Source organism: Plecotus auritus (assembly GCF_963455305.1).
Source record: "Plecotus auritus genome assembly, chromosome: 3".
Taxonomy (NCBI): Eukaryota; Metazoa; Chordata; class Mammalia; order Chiroptera; family Vespertilionidae; genus Plecotus; species Plecotus auritus.
This window is the reverse complement of record NC_137772.1, coordinates 139,708,402-139,728,967: the sequence shown is the minus strand read 5'-3', so window position 1 is coordinate 139,728,967 and position 20,566 is coordinate 139,708,402. Positions and strand designations below refer to the sequence as shown.

At 35.8% G+C, this 20,566-nt stretch overlaps 1 protein-coding gene across 13 annotated transcripts in view; it reads right to left on the bottom strand.

The window, feature by feature from the left end:
• ATP2B1 (ATPase plasma membrane Ca2+ transporting 1) overlaps positions 1–20,566 on the bottom strand; it is a 138,201-nt gene that overhangs the window by 13,260 nt on the left and 104,375 nt on the right. For all 13 annotated transcript variants that reach the window (XM_080659673.1, XM_080659671.1, XM_080659681.1 and 10 more), the window contains 8 exons: positions 18,108–18,345; positions 12,929–13,108; positions 12,206–12,293; positions 11,757–11,863; positions 5,511–5,702; positions 5,063–5,276; positions 4,384–4,595; positions 417–524 (listed from right to left, as the gene is read on the bottom strand). In XM_080659673.1, coding sequence (XP_080515799.1) covers positions 417–524; positions 4,384–4,595; positions 5,063–5,276; positions 5,511–5,702; positions 11,757–11,863; positions 12,206–12,293; positions 12,929–13,108; positions 18,108–18,345 — 1,339 coding nt within the window. The remainder of the gene's footprint in view (positions 1–416; positions 525–4,383; positions 4,596–5,062; positions 5,277–5,510; positions 5,703–11,756; positions 11,864–12,205; positions 12,294–12,928; positions 13,109–18,107; positions 18,346–20,566) is intronic.

Here is a 20,566-nt window from a genome sequence, read left to right as displayed (position 1 = left end):
TATGCTACAGTTTGGATTAAACTACATAAAATTATATAGTGTAAAGAACATAATATTTTATATTTTTGTACAAGTATTTATTCTAAAAATGCAAAAATAAGTCATAGAGCGAAAGATACAGATATCAGAATCCTAACCAGTTACAAATGCATTATAATAATACTGTTGTAAAACTTGTTCTAAAAAACGATGTCAGAAATTTAAAGTGTTTTATTATATAGGCATAATCGTAATAAACAGCAAGTGACAGATTAAAGCAAATGTTACATTTAAAAAAACCACATCCCTAAATGCCCTTTTTGCCCTAGAACGGTAACTACTTAGAATCAAGTACAGAACTGCTTAAAGAAAATACATACTAGAATTTTTTTTTTTTAATCACTTAAGGTTTGAACAAAAAATGATGATGTTTTTACCTGGCCCCAGAGTAACGTTCCCATTCCTAGGAATACTGACCATAGCCACTGTTCTATTGAAAGTTCTGAACAACTGAAAGGCTTTCCACCAAACTGCACAATTATTATCTGGAGGAATAATCAAGAGTAAGTTTATTTAAATCTTTTACATTTCATAATTCAGATACTTCAAAAATCACCCAAATTTGTGTCCTCTAAAATTTAAGCTAAACAACCATTATTCTGTTGGTGACATGTATAATATTCACAGCTGAAAGTAAAATCCCTCTGTCTAAAATTTTAAATGCAGGTATTATTTCCTGTTTAAATTATGCTTACTAAAAATTAAAATAATTCTCATGATCAAAAAGATAACTTCATACTGATTTTCAATAGAATCTCAAGAAACTACATTCTCCTGTATTTAGTATAACTGAATAATTTATGCCTTTCCATAAGAGATAGTACACTTTTGTAGAAAAAGACTGTATGGAAAAATGGACATAATATTCAATCTTTTTTATTTTCCTTCTAATTGCTATTCACTCCTGGTTAATAGTTAGATGTTAGGACAAATATATGGACTGTTAGAGAAGAAAAGCAAGTTGAAAGTTCTATGAAATATATGCTAACGCAGGTGGTATACACGCAGAAATGTGCTTTCCCTTATAAAAAGTCAAATGATCTGCATAAATAAAATTCATTAATATAGTGATTATGTTTCCCTCCTTAAATAACCTAAAACAGCATATATAGGAATATTAAGAGTTAAGTAACAGTATTCACCCTGTTTTTGATATGGCAGTTAGTAGTTGCCAAATATGGGTATTAAAAAGAATCATTTTGGTATTAACAATTTTTAAACTTTACTTATTTTTTAAATGTATTTTATTGATTTTTTTACAGAGAGGAAGGGAGAGGGATAGAGAGTTAGAAACATCGATGAGAGAGAAACATCGATGAGCTGCCTCCTGCACACCCCCTACTGGGGATGTGCCCGCAACCAAGGAACATGCCCTACACCGGAATTGAACCTGGGACCTTTCAGTCCGCAGGCTGACGCTCTATCCACTGAACCAAACCGGTTAGGGCTAAACTTTATTTTTGAAAGTTATGAACTCTAGTCTTTGTAGCTATACTTTATTCTAAACTCAAGCGGTATGTACGGTCAGTTCCACTGTTCTTAAAGTCAAGATTATTTGTACCCTTGTACAAAAGATTCCCAACCGTGTTTCTTTTTAGTAGCCCAACCACTTGATTATAAATGATTTGGCAATTTTGCCTGGATTTTAATAGAGATATCTATAATAATTTTCTCTTGTGTACCACAAAAATGAGCATAGAAAAAAATCAACATTTCTTTGTGTGTTTTCAATTTAAAAGAGAATTTAAACAACGCCCTTTTTTTTAGTATAATGAGGCATGTGAAAAGGATATTAAGATATTGGGGAAACAAATGATTAATATGGTTAGTTATGTGGCATAAGAAATAATATTCTTTTATTTTAGAGTTGAAAGAAATAAAATTGTCTAATAGTGGAATTTACTTCTAAAAATAAGTTTCCATATGCTTTAATATACTGCTTAGATGGACTACTACTGATTGTGTATTTCAGTGTACTGAAGCATTTCCTAAATGTGTGCTAAGGGAATCTAGCACTAGGTATTGCCTTCTAAATTTACAAGGGCTGAATTATACAAAGTTCAACGGGTTTCTTGACTGAAGGATTTTCCAAAGCTTTTGAATTGTTAATTTAAAAAAAGAAAAAGCAGCAGCTCAGATTAGAGTGTTTTCTTGCAAACACCAAACTCAGAGCTTCAAGTGCAGTATCTCTCTTAATGCTTTGTTAGTTCTATGACATGACCTAATTAATATTAACGTCCCCATTTCACAGACAAAGCTTGTCGAGGTCACACAACTACTGAGGCAGTACCTTGCTGTGACCCCAGAACTGATGGACCCCTGTGTTCACCTCATAAGCATTATGATACATGGCTTTAAGAACCTCCAAGAGGTAAGCAGAACAGGCAATATTTTCTAAACTTACTGAGGACATAAGAGCAACTCAAAGGTTATTGTTTCATAGAACATACTTTGAAAAACACTGGTTTTGTGTCAATTACTACCAAGTAGAAAAGAAACTAAAAATATTTACATAGAGTTAAGGATTATTATGTACTTCATGATCTGTCAAAAAAAAAAGTAAAAATAAGAATCAGCTAGTAAATAAGAGACAAATCAACTTAAATATAATTTACTAGAGGCCTGGTGCACGAATTCCTGCATGGGTGGGGTCCAGCCGGCCCACCCCAATCAGGCTGATCGGGACAGACCGGCTGCAGGGAGGGACTGTGGGTGGTTGGCTGGCTGGCCCTGCCCCCTGGATGAACTTCCGATAGAACTCACAGTCAAGGGTACAATTTGCATATTAGCCTTTTATTATATATGTACCTCAGATCTACAATCAAGACTTTGGCTAGTCTATGTACATCAAGGTTCATGTTTTCCTACCCAGCTGACAGTCTATAAAAGTGCTATTCAAAGTGCTAATCCATGACAAGAGGATAAGGAACACAAACTAGAGTTTAAATCAATGCCCTATTTGCACAGTGCTGCTGCCGCTACTACTACTAAAAAAAAATAATACCCCTCCCTTCCCGCAACACCACAAAAAAACCTCTCATCTGAAATACACAGCGTGAGTAGTGAAGGTGTTCATTTATATTCTGGCCCGTGCTCCTCATCTCACTGTGGACTTGCAATAAAGTGGCTGTGGACCAGTGGCTGGCCTACAGACCACACTGAGCAGCACTGGCATGTTTATAAGGCACTGGAGACTGACACCTTACATGAACTGTTTTAGGCATATCAACCTTTGTCAGGATTTGCTTGATACAGAGATATAGGGAGTTAAATTTTTGTAATTCCTGTATTTTAATAAATCTAATTTTGTAGCAAATAAATGCTAAAACTTTAGCATGTCATGAACAATGATTTTGTAAAATCTAAATAAAATATTTCATAAACGATGTAACAAGCATCATCTCTCCTAAAATTTATAGAAACTGAAAGCTAACAGAAATAGGTCTTACAGAAATAATTAAGTTGAGGGTTTTCATTTCGGTATCCATAGTGCACAAGGTATAGGCTGAATAAAATGTATAAAAAGCTCACTTTTTAATCTGAAATCTTACTGTGTTTACTGACTTCCTGGTGTAATTATGTACCATTCATTTACCTGTTCTGATCCCAGATCATACTATACAATCATTTACACAAGAGTACCACAAAATACAAGATGATATAAAAACATAGCTAAAATACATGGTGATATAAAATCACCATATGCAAAGTCATCATTAGTTTAGTTCTTAGAATCATTTCTGAAAAATGGGGAAATTTTCAGTCCTTCCTATTCATTCCCAGTCGTACTCCTCACACGCCATTCTCTACTCTCTCTTCTGCCTTGTTCTGACAATATTACAAAATGAAATATTGACATGTCCAACTCAGAATGCAGCCATTCATAATCATATGGAATCTAAACATTCACTTCAAACCTTTTATTATTTTAACATATAAATTAAACTATAGAAATAAACTGCTATTATTTGCTAGAAGCAATTAAGCAAGCCTAAAAAGTAAACTATAACATTTACCTTAAATAAGTATCAAAATAATAACAGTTTTGATAATAATGTTATAGAATGAAACAATAAGAATTAGACTGAGATATCACAACCACAGAACCCATAGTGCAATTAAAGTAGCATTAGCTTAAATGAACACACTCTTCTCATATGTAGAATATTAGGAAAGGGCAATTTTTCACTTGAGTTATGATATTTATAACTTTTTAAATGTCATCAAAGCAATACACAGAAGCCCCACACATTACAGTCAAGTAATTTCTGGAACAAGCCACCTGTTTACCTAATATCTCCCACATAATAATCAAATTTGAAACTATCTTTTCCAATTACCCACCTGTACCACAAAAGTGCCTAAAACAATTGTGCAGAAGATGATATTATTAAAGATTCCTTCAAACACATTTCTTTCACCATGAATTTTCCGGGCATTTATTTCGTTGAAAAGTTGCATCAGCACAAATGTATTAAAAACAATAGTGTAATGTTCCGAAGGAGGAGCATGCAAAGGAGCATTTCTTCCACTATCAATATCAAAAAACTTTTCTCCTAAAAGAATGAAAGATTATTATTTTGTAATTGTCATACAAAATCATTTAACATTTTCAAGGAGGTATGCAACAATAAAACTAGCCAGACCTTTATTTGATGCCCAAATGACAGCATAGAAAGTTGGAAGGGACCTGGGATTATCTATTTCTCTCTCTTGTTTTATAGACGAGCAAACTGAAGGCCCCAAAACTATTATGACATACTACAGATCACCTACCTAAGTTAGTGGCAGAGTCAGGACAAGCAATCAGGACTCTTTTTACTCCCACCCCATTATCTCTCATACTGCTCCCCCCCACATCCCCCTGCCAATTTACTAAGCATACACTGATAAAGAGAGAAATTAAAGGTAAATGAGGAGTCAAAGAGAGTACAACTTATGTTCTTAAAAAACTGGTAACAAATAATCATCCTAAATATTAGCTTAGAAATAACTGAAGTTTTATCAGGCACTGAATTCTTACCAGCAAACAAGAGTGTAAAGACTACTACCAGTTGATAGAATGCATGACCCAAAATGTTCTTCATCATTGTGCGTGAGATGAGAGGTTTATTTCTACCATAAGGTTTCCGAAGCAGGAGAGATTCAGTGGGGGGTTCAGTTGCCAGAGCCAGGGAAGCAAGCGTATCCATTATGAGGTTTACCCACAACATCTGCACAGCTTTAAGTGGCGAATCCTAGGAAAGAAAGGTTTCCTGATAGACATTCACAACTATTCAGGGACTTAGCAATTCTCAGGAAGCATTTTTGTATTTAAAAACTTAAAGAACAGAACTGGATTGCACTTTTATAGTAATTAACCTAAAATATTAAGCTTCAACCTATATAAATATTCAAGTACTTTTAAAAGCATGTTATACACATATTTGCTTTAAAATAAGCAAGTTTTAATAAACAAATTGTCCACCTACTTGAGTAATACAGGCGCCTGTGAAAGCAACAATCACTGCTACGACATTAACAGTAAGCTGGAACTGAAGGAATTTTGAGATGCTGTCATAGACATTTCGTCCCCACATAACTGCTTTAACAATGCTTGTAAAGTTGTCATCTGTGAGAATGATATCAGACGCTTCTTTAGCTACATCAGTTCCAGCGATGCCCTATTAAAAAAAATTCTGCAAATCAGACTAAAGGTTTAAAATATAATTTTTAATATTCAAAAGGATAATATTCAATTGATCAACTAAAAACCACCATTGTACTTAATAATTACTGACTTACACTTACTATAAAAGAAGGTAACATCGTTATTCTAAGATACCATCTCTCAGAAATTCGATTTTAGGAGAAATAAAAAATAAAAAAGGAGGGATTGAAAATAAAGTTTAAATTGGATTTAAAAAAGAGGAACGAACACAGGCATTACCCCAGTTCCTTCCAAAAGTCACACAAAAAATATTTAAAAAATAAAAACTCAAAGACAAAGTTAGTGGGAAAGAAGATACTGCAAGAGAATCTTAACACATTGCTGATGGATCACAAGAATTCTTGCTTCGTATTACATAGTGTTTTACAAATTATCATACTTTAAAAAGATATTAGCTTGTAAGGACATGTAATAAATAACTTCAAAATGCAATGGGTATTTAATTTTAAAGCGTGCCTTTAACATTTATGTAAAATGTTTTTTGTACTTGTTCAATAGAAACTTATCTGGCCAATGGGTAAAGCTAACAATAAAACCACTTGTCCACTTAAGAGGTTGAAAAGCAGATAACCAAATATTAAGTAACATTAGCAGACCTCCAGAACACTGAATCCAAAGCCAACAGTAGGGGAAGCAGAGACATAGCCGGTGTTTTTTACACCATAGACCTCTCCTATATAAGCTCAGGACTTAGCAGCACAGGTAGAACTGGCAGTAGGGGTGAAGGTATGAATAAAAATAGGGAGGATTTCTCGAAAGTCTACTGAAGACACTGAAGAAGTACTTAGATGGTCCAAACTAAGAACAATAATGCCCATCAGCCCTAGCTGGTTTGGCTCAGTGGAAAGAGTGTTGGCCTGCGAACTGAAGGGTCCTGGGTTCAATTCCGGTCAAGGGCACATGCCTGGGTTTCGGGCTCGATCCCCAGTAGGGAGCATGCAGGAGGCAGCCGATGATTCTCTCATCATTGACGTTTCTCCCTCTCTCACTCTCCCTTCCTCTCTGAAACCAATAAAAATATATTAAAAAAAATAATGTCCATCAATGGTAGGATGGGATAGATTAATATCATGGACTAACTAAAAAAAGAGAACTATACTATCTACAACAACACAGATAAACCTCACAAGTGTAATAACACAGGAAGCTGGACTCAATATGATTCTTCTGTACAAAGTTCAAAAACAGACTAAAGTATAATCTTCAGAATACTGGTTATCTTTGCAGAGAGGCAGCGCAGTAATTAGAAGTGAGTGTGGATGAGGTGTGGGGTATAGGTAATACTCTATTTCTTGCCTTGCATAGTCCAGGTTTGTTCACGTGTGATAATCTAGTCAGCTGTGTACTTATGACTCAGGCACTTTTCTGTATGTGTGCTATATGTTAATAACAAAGTGATAAGAAAGCTAGATCCTCAGAGCCCCTTCCCAAGTCCACACAACCAGGCAATTTGCCACTCCCTCTGATATGGCAAAAAAACTGCCTGCTAATTTACAGAGAATACCTGGACTGAAAGGTACCAAACACTGTTGAGTACAGAGTGTTATAATGAAGAAAAAAAAAAAAAAAAAGGGGAGCCCAGCTAGTGTGGCTCAGTTGGTTGAATGTCGTCCCATGCACCAGGAGGTTGCAGGTTCGATTCCCAGTCAGGGCACATGCCCAGGATGCTGGCTTGAACCCTAATAGGGGGTGTGCAGGAGGCAGCCCATCAGTGAATGTTTTTTCCTCTCTCTGAAATAAATAAAAACATTTTTTTTTTTTTTTTTAAAGGGACGGGGGTTACGAGTACCTGTGTTTAATGAATGTTGAGACTTTCACCTTTCCTTCTCTACCTGTTTCCCAGGATACCAGTATTCAGGACTACTCTCTAGGCAGCAGATTTGAATACTCTTTTCTGGGAAATCTGATCATCTTAAGAGAAAGACCTAAAAATACTGCAATTCAAGGTACCCTAAGAAGTGAAATGACTAAGCCAGATCCCTTTACAGAGAAGCTTCTGGTTGATAAATCTCACCTAAAGGCCCAAGACTTTCCAGCTTTTCAACTTTACACTAGCAAAGCACTAACCTGAAAGACAGAGACTCAACCAAAAGGAAAGTGGAGACAGAGTCTGCAGAGACAAGCTCACTAAAAAAGATATCAAATCTTTAGAAAGCTAAGGCACATCAATGAAATAAAAACAGGATGTTAAGACGAGAACAAAAACTCAGAGATCCAAAAACAACTCTTGGAAATTAAATATGACTCATAAATGAAAAACAAGTTGAGGAAATAGCCCTGGAAATAAAGCAAGACAACAAAGGTATGGTAAACAGAAAAAACAAACAAACAAACAAAAAAACAAGATAAAATGTCCAAGAAGTAAAAAAAAAAAATCAGGGGAAATAGTGCGTGAAGAAGGAACAGTGGGGAGGAAATAGGAGAAGTGCCAGGTGTCAGGGAGAAGTTGGTGATGAATCAGTGTTAAACACATAGAAAACTTAAGCAAAAATAAATAAAATGAAAAAGAAAGTGAATGAAAAAGACAACTTACAGGGAATAAAAAAGGTTGTGCAAGGAAATAAAAGTAACTATATTTATCTATCCAAAATTATAACTCTGATGGCAGAATGACAGGGTAGGTAGTGTGCATGAATGTGTGCTGGGGTGGTTGTCCTGCGTGTGTCTGTGTATGTGTGCATGTGAAAGTGCTAAGTCCTTCTGTTCCTTAATGAAAAGGCAATAGCAAATGCTTTTTGTTAAAAAAATAAATCAAAAAGTACTATAATCATGTCATTTTGATATATGAAGGCAAACAGTTAAAATAGTTGGTTTTCTTCAGTCAAAAAAATGAGACTAGAAGAAATGTTATTTGGTAGGAGACTTAGGTATTTGATTTTTTAAGTGCTATGCATATACTGTTTTAATAAACACAAAAACAAAGTTTAGATCAAGCTTTTCTTGAAATATTCAATGAAGGAACAATTTTAATTTAAAATTTTAATCTCTAGCTCCTAATCTGAGTATTTTACTTTTAATGTGCAACATATTTAACACATCTAAGCCCAAGAGGTTTTCCCTGCCTCTAATCATTCTCCTGTCTTTTACAAATGCAAATCTCATCACTTCTTTGTTCAGAATCCTTCAAAATTTCCAGTTATTAAAATAGTCATGGGGATGTAAATGGCAGCATAGGGAATATAGTTAAAAACATTGCAATAACCATGTACAAGTCAGATGGTACTAGACTTATGGGGGGGGGGGAATCACTTTGTAAGGTATATAAATGTCTAATCACCATGTTGTACACCTGAAACTAATATTGTATGTCAACTGTAATTGAAAAATAAACTAAGAAAAACTAGTTTCATAATAAAAAAAATTTTGGGAAACTTTTCATCAAACAAACAAAAAAAGACAAACAGCTTTTTTATGAGCTTCTGTGAGCTGTATGCTAACATGCAGTGTGTCTCTAATTTTACTCCATCAGATGTCGCCTGGGAAAGAACAAATTCCTTATCTTCCTATTTCAAGGTCCTCATCAGGTGTGGCCCCCAGTCAAACCTCTGTTTCACATCCCATTTCCCCCACATCGAACCCTCTTCTATCTATGTTAAAACCACAGTCATGAGCTGTATAAAAGTGTTTTGGTCAATGACCACATATACATAATGGTGGTCCCCTAAAACTATAAGGGCGCTGAAAAATTTCTATTGCCTTGTGACATTGTAGCTGCTGTAATGTCATATGCACACATTACTCACACATTGGTGGTGATGCTGGTGTAAACAAATCTGTGGGGCCAGTTGTATAAAAGGATAGCACATACATTTACATACAATACAGAATACTCTATAATGATAATGGGTGTGTTACTGTTCTTTGTATTTACTAAAATAGACTTTTTATCGTTATTTTAGAGTGTACTTTCTCTACTTACAAAAAAAAAACTGTGCTATAAAACATACATCATGTTACTCAGCAGCCGCATCCATCTCCTGTTGGCCATGTCTCTTGACTACATCATTTTCTCTTGTTCTTAATTTAATCTCGTGTTGTTTTGTACAGTAACATGCTTTACAGGTTTGTATCCTGGGAGCAATAGGCTATACCAGTGGTCGGCAAACTCATTAGTCAACAGAGCGGCAAACAGCGGCTCGCGAGCTGCAGTTTGCTGCCCACTGGGCTATGCCATCCAGCCTCGGTGTGTAGTAGACTATGCCATCTAGGTCTGTGTAGGTGCCCTCTGTGATGTTCACACAATGACAAAATGGCCTAACAACGCATTCTCAGACAGAATGTTTCCATTTTCCACCTTGCTCACTCCTGTTGGAAGGCTGCCACCGTGGTGGTGGTTTAGCTTCAAAATACCAGGAGGACAAATTATGCAAATAAACACTGGTATGCATAAATATTCTCTTATCTGAAACCTTTGGGGTCAAACTGTATTTCAAAATTCAGCCTCTTATATATTACAAAGATAATGAGGCACATAACTTCTATCACAAATTCTCCCAGAGGGTATCAGCACCCCACTGCATTAGTGTATAAAGTGTTGCAGTGAAATGAGTCTGATGCAAATTTAGGAAAACAATGTCAGTTTTCAGATTTTTGGATTTGAGAATTATTATTATGGACCTGTATTGTCCAAAAATAAAATAAAACTAAATTAAAATACTTAAATTTTCTATGGCACTGAGAGTGCAAAGATTCATTTCAACACTAAAAATTGGGAGAAATAGATTCAAAGATGTAACAACTTAATTTCAATCATTAAACATTTATGTAGCATATGTATTTAATGATATCCATGTTATAGTACATGCTTTACCAGTACTATGGCTACAAGCACCAAAGCACCAGTACAAAATAATAATCCAGTGCTTTAAATAATCAAATCTAAACTTGGGGGGAAGGGGGAATTTCTATCAAAAAAGACTGCAACCAACCAAATAACTTGTGTGCATATATGCGTAACCCATGGACACAGACAATAGGGTGGTGAAGGCCTGGGTGGGGGGTAAGGGCAGGTTAGAAGGGATCAATGGGGGGAAAAAAAGTGACATATGTAATATTTTTAATAAAGATTTAATTAAAAAACAAAGAAAGAAAATTCAAAAAAGATTACATGTATTAAATACTAGAGGCCTGATGCATGAAGATTCGTGCAAGAATGGGCCTTCCTTCCCCTGGCTGCCGGCACCACCTTTGCTCTGGCCGGAGCCACCTTTCTGCCTTCCCACGCTGCCCAGAGGCCCGGAGCTGCTGGGGCGGTGCAGAACGCCTGCATCCCACCCTGCCCCCGGCTGCTTGGCGCCTGCGTAAGCAAATTAACCGGCCAGCTTTTTGGGGGGTTAATTTGCATACACACTCCTGATTGGCTTGTGGGCATCGCAAAGGTACGGTCAATTTGCATCTTTCTCTTTTATTAGTGTAGATAAAATGACAATTACTCTTCTATTTTTATATAAGCACTTGCAAATTTTTATTTTTAAAACTTAAAAGACTGAAACAAAATGAAAACCATGAGATATATTTTGTTTGTCAATTAAACATTTTAAGTTCATATATAAGTGGGGGAAGGTAGAAAAGGGTAAAGGGGGGGACATATGGCGACAGAAGGAGACTTAACTTGAACACTCAATTACTCTTAAGAGACATTTGCAGTTATGTGGAAGAGTCTCAATTATTTTTTTTATCTTTAATATATATAACTGTTCTGAGCTTGTCTCCTACTGAAGGGGATTGTTGCAAGATTCAGATGAGATGACAGACACTATAATGCTTTACAGAGTATAAGGTAAATGTATGATCTTATTATAATTGTTCAAAAGAAGTCATCCTCCACTCAGATTTCACTGCATTAGTGTATAAACTAATTATATTTATAAGTCAATTTAGGCTATATAGTATTCTTCACACTAATCTTGAAAAACAATATGTAAAATCAATTGACATTTAGTAAAAAACAGCAAAACAAACAAAAAAACTCAGCCAGTAAATTACACCTGAATAGGTAAGCTCCTACCATTGCAAATCCAACATCAGCTTTTTTCAGTGCCGGACCATCATTTGTACCATCACCGGTTACCGCTACAACCTGACGTTGGTCTGAGACTGTGCTGTCAATTATACCTAAAATAAAAGTAAATATTTGGGCTGTAAAAAATTTCCTTTAATTAAAAAGGTGATTCTGCAGAATATCCGGAGGAGTCAATTTTACAGACTCAAGGTTAAAAATAAATAACTAAGCAAACATAAGGAATGGAAACTGCCGAGATACTGGGTGAGGAACAACTCCAGAAACAAAGGTTCCATTAGAAGCAATATCCTGTTTTAATCACTGAAGATTAACACATTCACCTAAGGTGTCAAAAGGAAACATATTAGATTTTATTGGAAAAAATGATATTCATGATTCAACCCAATATTCATCATTTATTTCTATTTCAGGAAACTGAAATAAGATCTACTTACCTTTAACCAGTGTATGTTTGTCAGTAGGAGATGATCTTGCAAGTACTCGAAGCTTTGGCCAAATCTTGTCTATCCGCTCTTGCTCAATCTATAAATTTTTGTCAAAGTTAAAATAAGCCCAAATCTAGTTTCATAATCCCAAATTAGTGATCTACAATATGTATCAGTGGTTCTCAAAGTGTGGTTAACAGAGACTAGCAGCACCAGCAATTCCTGGGAACTTGTTAGAAATGCAAATGCTTGAGGAAGGCCCCAGGTTATCTTATTAAATACTCTGGGGTGGGGCCTACCTATCAACATGTTTTTTAAAAGTCTTCCAAGTAACTCTGACACATACTCAAGTTTAAGAAGTACTGCCATATATATAAGATCAAATTTTTAAAATCTCCCCACTGCCTATGAAAATGGAAGCTTCTTAAATTAGCAAGAAAAGTTCAGAGAATTTGGGGACCCCTAAGATATATTTCATATCAACCTTTCCAAACTCATCTCCTATTACTCTCTTGCTTACACATATTGTATTTCTGAAATTGGCCTAAACTTAAGAAAAATAAGTGCTCACATATTTGTACTTTTTATTTCCTAACATGCTTGTGTTTTGTTTGATGAGGTGCCGGCTGCATTTACTCATACTTAATGTCTAACATAGTGCATATTCAATATGCATGTGTTGAATGGAATTTCTAATACATTAAAAACACTTAAAAAAATCAAAACCCGTACCTCTCCTTTTTCATTTCGTATTCTTCTGTTGAAATCTTTACCTTCTATACATAGGAAATCTTCCCCAGGGTGTAAAATACCACATTTGCTGGCAATAGCTCGAGCAGTATTAATATTATCACCAGTGACCATCCGCACAGTAATTCCAGCCTTCTGACATTTTTTTATTGCATCTGGTACCTGGTTTACATGGAAAAAAGAAAACCATATTACAAAAGAAAATCAGTATTTCCAGAGGGAAAAATCCCCACTGAACAAATATGCATTACCTCGAAGTCCCATAAATGACTTTAATTCATTTCAATATTCAGTATTTCTTGAATTATTCCCAATAATCTCTTCTTTTCTCTTCTACTGCCAGTCCTAGTTCAGGCTTCATTTTCAGTTGTCAGTCAACTTAACGTGTTTGCATTATTTATTTACTAAAGGCTTTTAAAAGCACCTTTCTCCCTGGCAACCATTAGGCAATTCTCTGGATGGCTTCCTACCTTTCTGGTTTTATTGTCCATCCATACAACACCAGAGTAAATGTTGGGGTTCTTTAGAATTATGGGTAGCTCACCTACTCTCATACCTTCAACGGCCATCTGTGTGCTAGTAACTTTCAAATCTATATCTTTCCATCTCATTTTGAGAGCTGGATTCATAGTTTCAAAAGAAAAGTGGGTATCAAACTTTGGGTGTCCAAATTTTGTTTTCTAAACCTATTATCTAACAGAAGCCTAAGGGTCATCTGACCTCTTCCGTCTCTCTCTCGTACCCTATATACCTTGAAGGGCTATAGATTTTATCTTGTCCCCACTACTTGCTGCTTGAGCTATCGCACCAGCTTTTTAGGTCATACTCCCGTCTTTATGTTTGTTACTCCTTTAAAACATCTGACATACTTGACAGAAGAGTTCTTTTTCTAATCCACTTTCTTAGAAATATTTGATTCCCCTACTGTTGTATTATAAACCATAAAGTTCTCAGTATAACAGAATTTCACACTTGAGCCTCAGAATACTTTTCTAATTTTATGTAAAATATTTCTCTATTATATATAACTTGATAGATGACTGGTCTACATACTATTTATGTGCCTGTTTCTGCAATTCCCTGCTCTTCTCTAACCAAAAAATGCATGCTTATCCTACCAGAGCACAGGTTGAAAATGCAAGTGCAGGTAACATAAAAGGAGGCCACAGAGGTTAACATAAAAAGGAAAACACTCTGAAAGTGACAAACTCTGAGATCAATACCCAATAAAAGCTACTCAGCTCTAGTCTACTTTTACCACGGGAGTGGTAAGGAGTGGAGTGCCCAATGTTGACAGAACCTACACTTTCAAGAAAAAGCAAAAACCCAGACTTGTGTGTGCTCCCTCAATATTTAATGTTTTAAACACACACGTGACACTAAAGGCTTAATTTTGCCTATAAGCTGTTTATGATTTCTATTGTATGATATCTCTGGGAGCTTTCATGGCCTACTCCGACAGAACCTTATCATACAGACCTCCGTTACAGCTCATTACATCATACTAGAGTTATTTGTTTACCTAAGTTTTCAGCAAATCAATGAGCTTCTTGAGGACAGAACCCTTACTTTCTCATGCTTGGATCACCAATGCCCAGTACAATGTCTTTCGTTCATTTAACAACTAAGTGCCTGGCATATATGAGGAGCATAGTATTTGTTGAACTACTGAATTCAACATCTTTGTGAAAGCATTCATCCTTGAGTATTTTTCAAGGAGGAGCATATCCCAGTCAGGGTACCATTATGTCTTAAAACATGTGTAATTTAATTGCTCACAACATAAGTGAATCTCTAAGTTTTAGGATTTATAATATAAAAGAATATCCCTCCATTTAGTCAACTCTAAGTCATTCAAATTCATTGGAGAGAAACATCATTTACATCCACTTCTAATATTTACTGAAAGCCAGGCAGTACTAGTATGCTGGGTGCTGGTGACACAGAGGTGAGTGAAAGGACAGAGCCTGCCCAGATTATTAAAAAATAAACCAGTACTTGATTTTAAAAACACTGGCCTGCTGTATAAATGTAATATATACCCTAATATCCCATTTGAAATAAAATGTAACCCAAATTTGTCCAACTAAGCACTCAGTGATCCAGGGGTATCCTGAGATCACTTGGAATAGGGGAACAATTAATAAGAGAAAGAAACTGGTCTCAAGTTAAAACTATGTGGCAAATAATATTTAAGAAGGGCAAACTAACATTTATTAATTGCCCACTAACCACCAAATACTGCCAGTTAAAATTTAAACCACCTCCATTTTTACAGATAAGAAACTGAAGAGAGGCTAAGTACCTTGTTCAAGTACCTATGCATATGCAATAAATTTCTCCTAGACATCTAATTAATACAGATTTTCTACATGAGAAATGCATAGTGCAGAATACTAAGAGAAAGCTGTTTCACATTACACTGCCTCTTTTAGTATAAAAGTACCCATCTGATTTTGTAATACTGAGAAAATTAAGTGCCACTTACATATTTAAAAAAGATAAGACTCTCCATTAATCTCAATGCCAAGAACACAATAGTAATACATTTTCCAAAGGGCAAAAGTTGTAGACATTCTGATTTAATATTATATTTAGATAAAATTTAAGCCATAAGTCAATGTATAAAAGTTTGAATTGTTTTCCTCTGACCAAAGGTTGGCAAAAATTATCCACTTTGCCCGACTGGCGTGGCTCAGTGGTAGACTGTCAACCTATGAACCAAGAGGTCATGGTTTGATTCCCGGTCGGGCACATGCCTGGGTTGTGGGCTCGATCCCCAGTGTGGGGCATGCAGGAGGCAGCCAATCAATGATTTTCTCTCTCATCACTGATGTTTCTATATCTCTCTCCCTCTCAGAAATGAAAAAATATTTTTTAAAAAAGTATCCACTTTGGTGTTTTATAAGCATTCAAAACTCCTAAACCCCAAACTGAATTTATCTTGATCTCTAAATATGCTGCTTCTTCTGATTCTCTTACTACCATCTCAGACCCACCCACTTATGTGAGAGACTGATTCCCCCTCTTCTAGAAGATGTCTAATTGTGGAGACATGGCAGTTTTAAATCCTCTTTAGCTACACACTTTCCTCAGAGATCTCCTTTAATCTCAAATGTGAATGCTTCAGCCTCGACCACTTTCAGGCTCCTAGGTCCAAATGCCTACTTGACATTTATTCTGATGTTTCAGACATCTCAACAAAGTTAAAACAGTATATCCAAACCCAGCCTACTCATTCCTATTGGTCCCACCCCGCTTTCCTTTGAAATCGCCCCTTTCTTCCTTCTCCCTGGCCACATCTGTGGTGCTCATCTCTTGCCTGGAATTACGGCAATGATCTTACCGACTTCCCTGCTTCTACCCCTCTTTCTTTCTAGTTCATTTCTTACCCAGTACCCTAAATAGTATTTTAACAACATGAATCACATCATTTCCTAGCCAGAATTTCTTTAATTTTAGAATAAAATTCAGAACTCTTATTGCCTAGAAAGGCCAGAGATAATCTCATCTGGTCCTTCTTGTCCAGTCAGCCACACTGACCTTCTTTCCATCTTTGAAATAAATACTGTCTCATCTTCAGGTCTCTGCATATTTCGTTCCATTTGCCTGAATACTCTTCTTGCAGCTATCTACATGCTGGCTCACATTTAGCCATCAGATCTCAGCTCAGATGTCATATCCTCAGAGATTCTTAATGTGGCCTGTTACCTTATTTCATCACCCTGTGCTTATTTACCCTTTATAGCTTTTATCACATGTGTATTTGTCTTACTAATGTCACTCCTCCCTCCCCGCCCTGACATCCAGAATGTGAGGCCTAGGAGGGCAGGGACCAAGTCTCACAGAATGTATTTTCACTTGGCATACCTATAATTTTGTCTGTTTGGTTATCTTATTTCTCTGGAAGTTTCCTGGTTACTGCAGTATTTCTAGTTCTAAGAGTGCCTAGGGAAAACAAAAGTGGCTGGTACTATACACTGGGGGTTGAATCAATTAGTTCATGGTGAAAAAAGCTGTCTGTGCTTTCACTCACATTGCTTCTTTGCTCAGAAAGTGCTTACCGCTCTCTCTCCTGGTTTAGCTTAATACCTCCTCATCCTTTAAGACGAAGATCAGGTAATTAACCTGTAGGAAGTTTTACTTGACCACTCCAGTGCTTAATATAGCACAGTGGTCTCTCTTTAAGCCTATGTTTTAGACAGAGCCAGGACTTAAATACACTAGTTCTATGTTGTAAAGGTTAGCTCTACATATCTTAACTTCTTTTTTTTAGTCTGTCAAATGAGAGTAGTAATAAATCACAGAGGTGAACAAGAAAAGAAATACATGCAAAGCACTTGGCACAGTATCTGGCACACAGTAAGAACTCAAAATATGCTTTTAGACTAAGTTAAGGGCTCATGGTCTACACTCATGTAACATGTTCTCTGTATATCTAACAATGTACTAACATCTTAGATTATAATTATCATATGTTTGTCCACCCCTACTCAGAAAGTGACTTCTTTAAGACCAGAGATCAGATCTCAAAAATCTTTACGTTTCTAGTTCCCTAGTATCGTTCCTGGACACACTAGTTGCTCAATAAACTTTAAAAAAAAAAAAAAAGGTAATAAAGAAGAAAAGCTAAGTCTATAGTTACATGCTATCCAATATGGTAGATAGCAAAATGCTTTAATTTACATAAAATAAAATAAAAAAATCAGGTTTTCGGTTGTATCAGCCACATTTGAGAACTCAGTAGTCACATATGGCCAGTGGCTACTGTACTGAACAATATATAGAACATTTTTATCATCACAGAGTTCAACTGGAAAGTGCTAGTCTAGAGACTAAAAACAACTTAATGGTATCTGTTTTTTATTTTAATATACACTGAAAAACCTGCTCAGTTGAAGGCACTATGCTAGGTTCTATAAACATAGCATCTCAAGGAGAAGCTGTCTAAACTATAAATATTAAAAAAACAAACAAATAAGGAGACAAACTATAAATAGTATTGCATCACAAGCACTATTATTTCACTTATCTTGGATTCACAGAGAAAAAGTAAGATCATCAGCACTGAGAAGTTTACTAGGAAACTGGTTATAGTTAGTGCCTGGATCCTCTATAGTTAAAAGATTCTGCACATGCAGAACACAGAATGTTTCACCACCTCCGGTCTCACTGGATCTTCAATCCCCACAACAGCAATGCATGTAAGGCCGGTGACAATATCATTTTCATTATCCCAGTCTGGTTCTGGTTCTCCTGCTGGGAAATCTCTGAATGCAAGACATATGGTTCTCAAGCCTTCTGATGCCATCGGTTCAATCACAGTTTTTATAATATCATCACGGTCCCTTGGTCTGAATACTTTTGCCTCACCATTAGCACTCAAGATTTTGAAACACCTAAAAGGAAATGTTGAATCCAAACATAAATAATTAACAGAAATAATTATGAATGGCATTTAAGTGAACTGGAAGGGCTAGAAATCATGGGATATGATAGCTGGAATTTAGAGAATTCCATTATGTTGTTATTTTTACAGATTTAAATCATATTCACTTTTCACTCTCCTCTTTATAAAACAGTTCCAATTTTTATAGCTTTCTGTTGATAGCTCTCCACTTTATCAGTTACTCTAGATATTACCTAAACCTTCTCTTCTGGAAATGCAAAGGTTTTAAATTTTCACAAAGAACCCGTAGTAGCAGAGAAGAATGAACTATGCACCTACCCATTTTGGTACGGAGTTAGACATTAATGATGATTAACACAAAATTGACAAATATTTTCTTCTTTTAAAGTAAAAAGCCAAGTTCAATCAACCCCTTACCTGAGACCTTGTTTCATCACCTATACTGTTTTAACCATGAAAGAAAAAAAAAACTTACTGTTAAAATAAGCATTCTATCTGAATGAGAGAAATAATGCCAAAATAGTTTTATTGCCAGTGACACTAACCACAACCTTTTAATTATGTGGTAAATAAAAGTTACACTGTGGACTTCCCTATTTAAAGTTTATTTTCACACAGCCTCTCTATGCTCCGCTCCCTTGTGATGCTACCTCCTCCTGCTTCTAGGCAGGTGACTCCCAAATCTACATTTTCCATTTTGTTTTTCAAAGCTCTCCATCACTGCTGAAGAGTACCACTCAGAAGTTGAACCGGTACCTTAATCTTACTGCATGGGAGACTAAAAGCTGCCTCCTCACTGCCCATCTCACAGACATCAAGAGTACCCCATAATTTCAATATACATCAAGTCCTAAACTAACATCATCAACAGGGTCTGTGACTTTAAGTGAAATAATGTATAAGGAAACCAATTTTACCACAGGCTAATTAATACAAAACAAGATTAAATTCCTATGGCATCTCATCATCGTTATAACAAATGATGTTGAATGAAACAATGTTATTTGAAGAGCTGCTATAAATCTAAAATCTCACCTGAATACGTTTTCCTTATCTATCTACATTACTTCGAAAGCGCTACATATTTATCCTCTGAACTGTCTTTTGAATGGTGCCTCTCTTTTCTCTTCCTCCTGTTAGTGACTTCTGTCTCTTACTTTGAACTAGAGCTATTTATTGTAATAGCCTTTGATATCTTTTTCGTCTAGACCCTTCCCTCCTCCCCAACCCATCTTATTTCCTGATGTAAGAATTATCTTCAACCACAGCTTTGATCATCTGATGAAAAAAATACTTCAGTCACATTATCTGACCCTACTTAAGTTTTAATTGCTCAGCCTAATGTTTAAGAGCCTCTACAACAAAATGTAAATATCACTTGGATACGGTTACTGTATACTTACTATATGTCAGACTCCATGCTATGTTTAAATGCATTATTTTTTTACTGTTACAGTGTTGGTAGTTTTCACTCTCATTTTCAGTGGAGAAAAATGAAAGCTAAGGAGAAAATCTGCCTAAAATCCCAAAGCTAGTGAGTTCCAGGAAAGCATCAAAGCCTGATTGTTTCTTGATTTTAAAAGTCTGCCCTGTCTGTACCTTCTATCTGCTACCCAGCAAGCCATGGATGCAAATTTTCTAAACTTCACACTGAAATCCGATAACCAAGCTTACTCTGAAGGGAGAAGAAAGCTCTAGGTGGCCTGTGTGCCACAACAGCCCACGTCTTCTCAGCTGAACTATATACTAGCTATTCCCCTGCACACAGCATGCATACCCACCTCCTTTCCTCAGACATGGCTTCCTTTCACCTTGACGCACTCATTTCATACCAAAACCTATCTCCTTCATAGTAAAATCTTTCATCTTAAAACTTTACACACCTGTCATACGCTGCCTTATCATTAATTTTATACTTGTCCCGTAAGCCTAGTAGACCATAATCTGTCAAGTATTCATTAAGATAACACATATTATAGTCTATTTAAAAGCAAATTAGAAGTACAATATTCTAAATGTTATAATTTCAAATGAGTTCTATATTTCCAAAATTGCTCTTAATTTTTTCAAAGTTCTCTACTGTAATTAAAGAAACCAAAATAATTTTAATACTTATAATAGCACACAAACATTGGAGAAATTATAAACATTTAATATTAAAATTGAAGCTACCTGTCTGTATAAGGACAGTAAAAGAGAAAGATTACCAT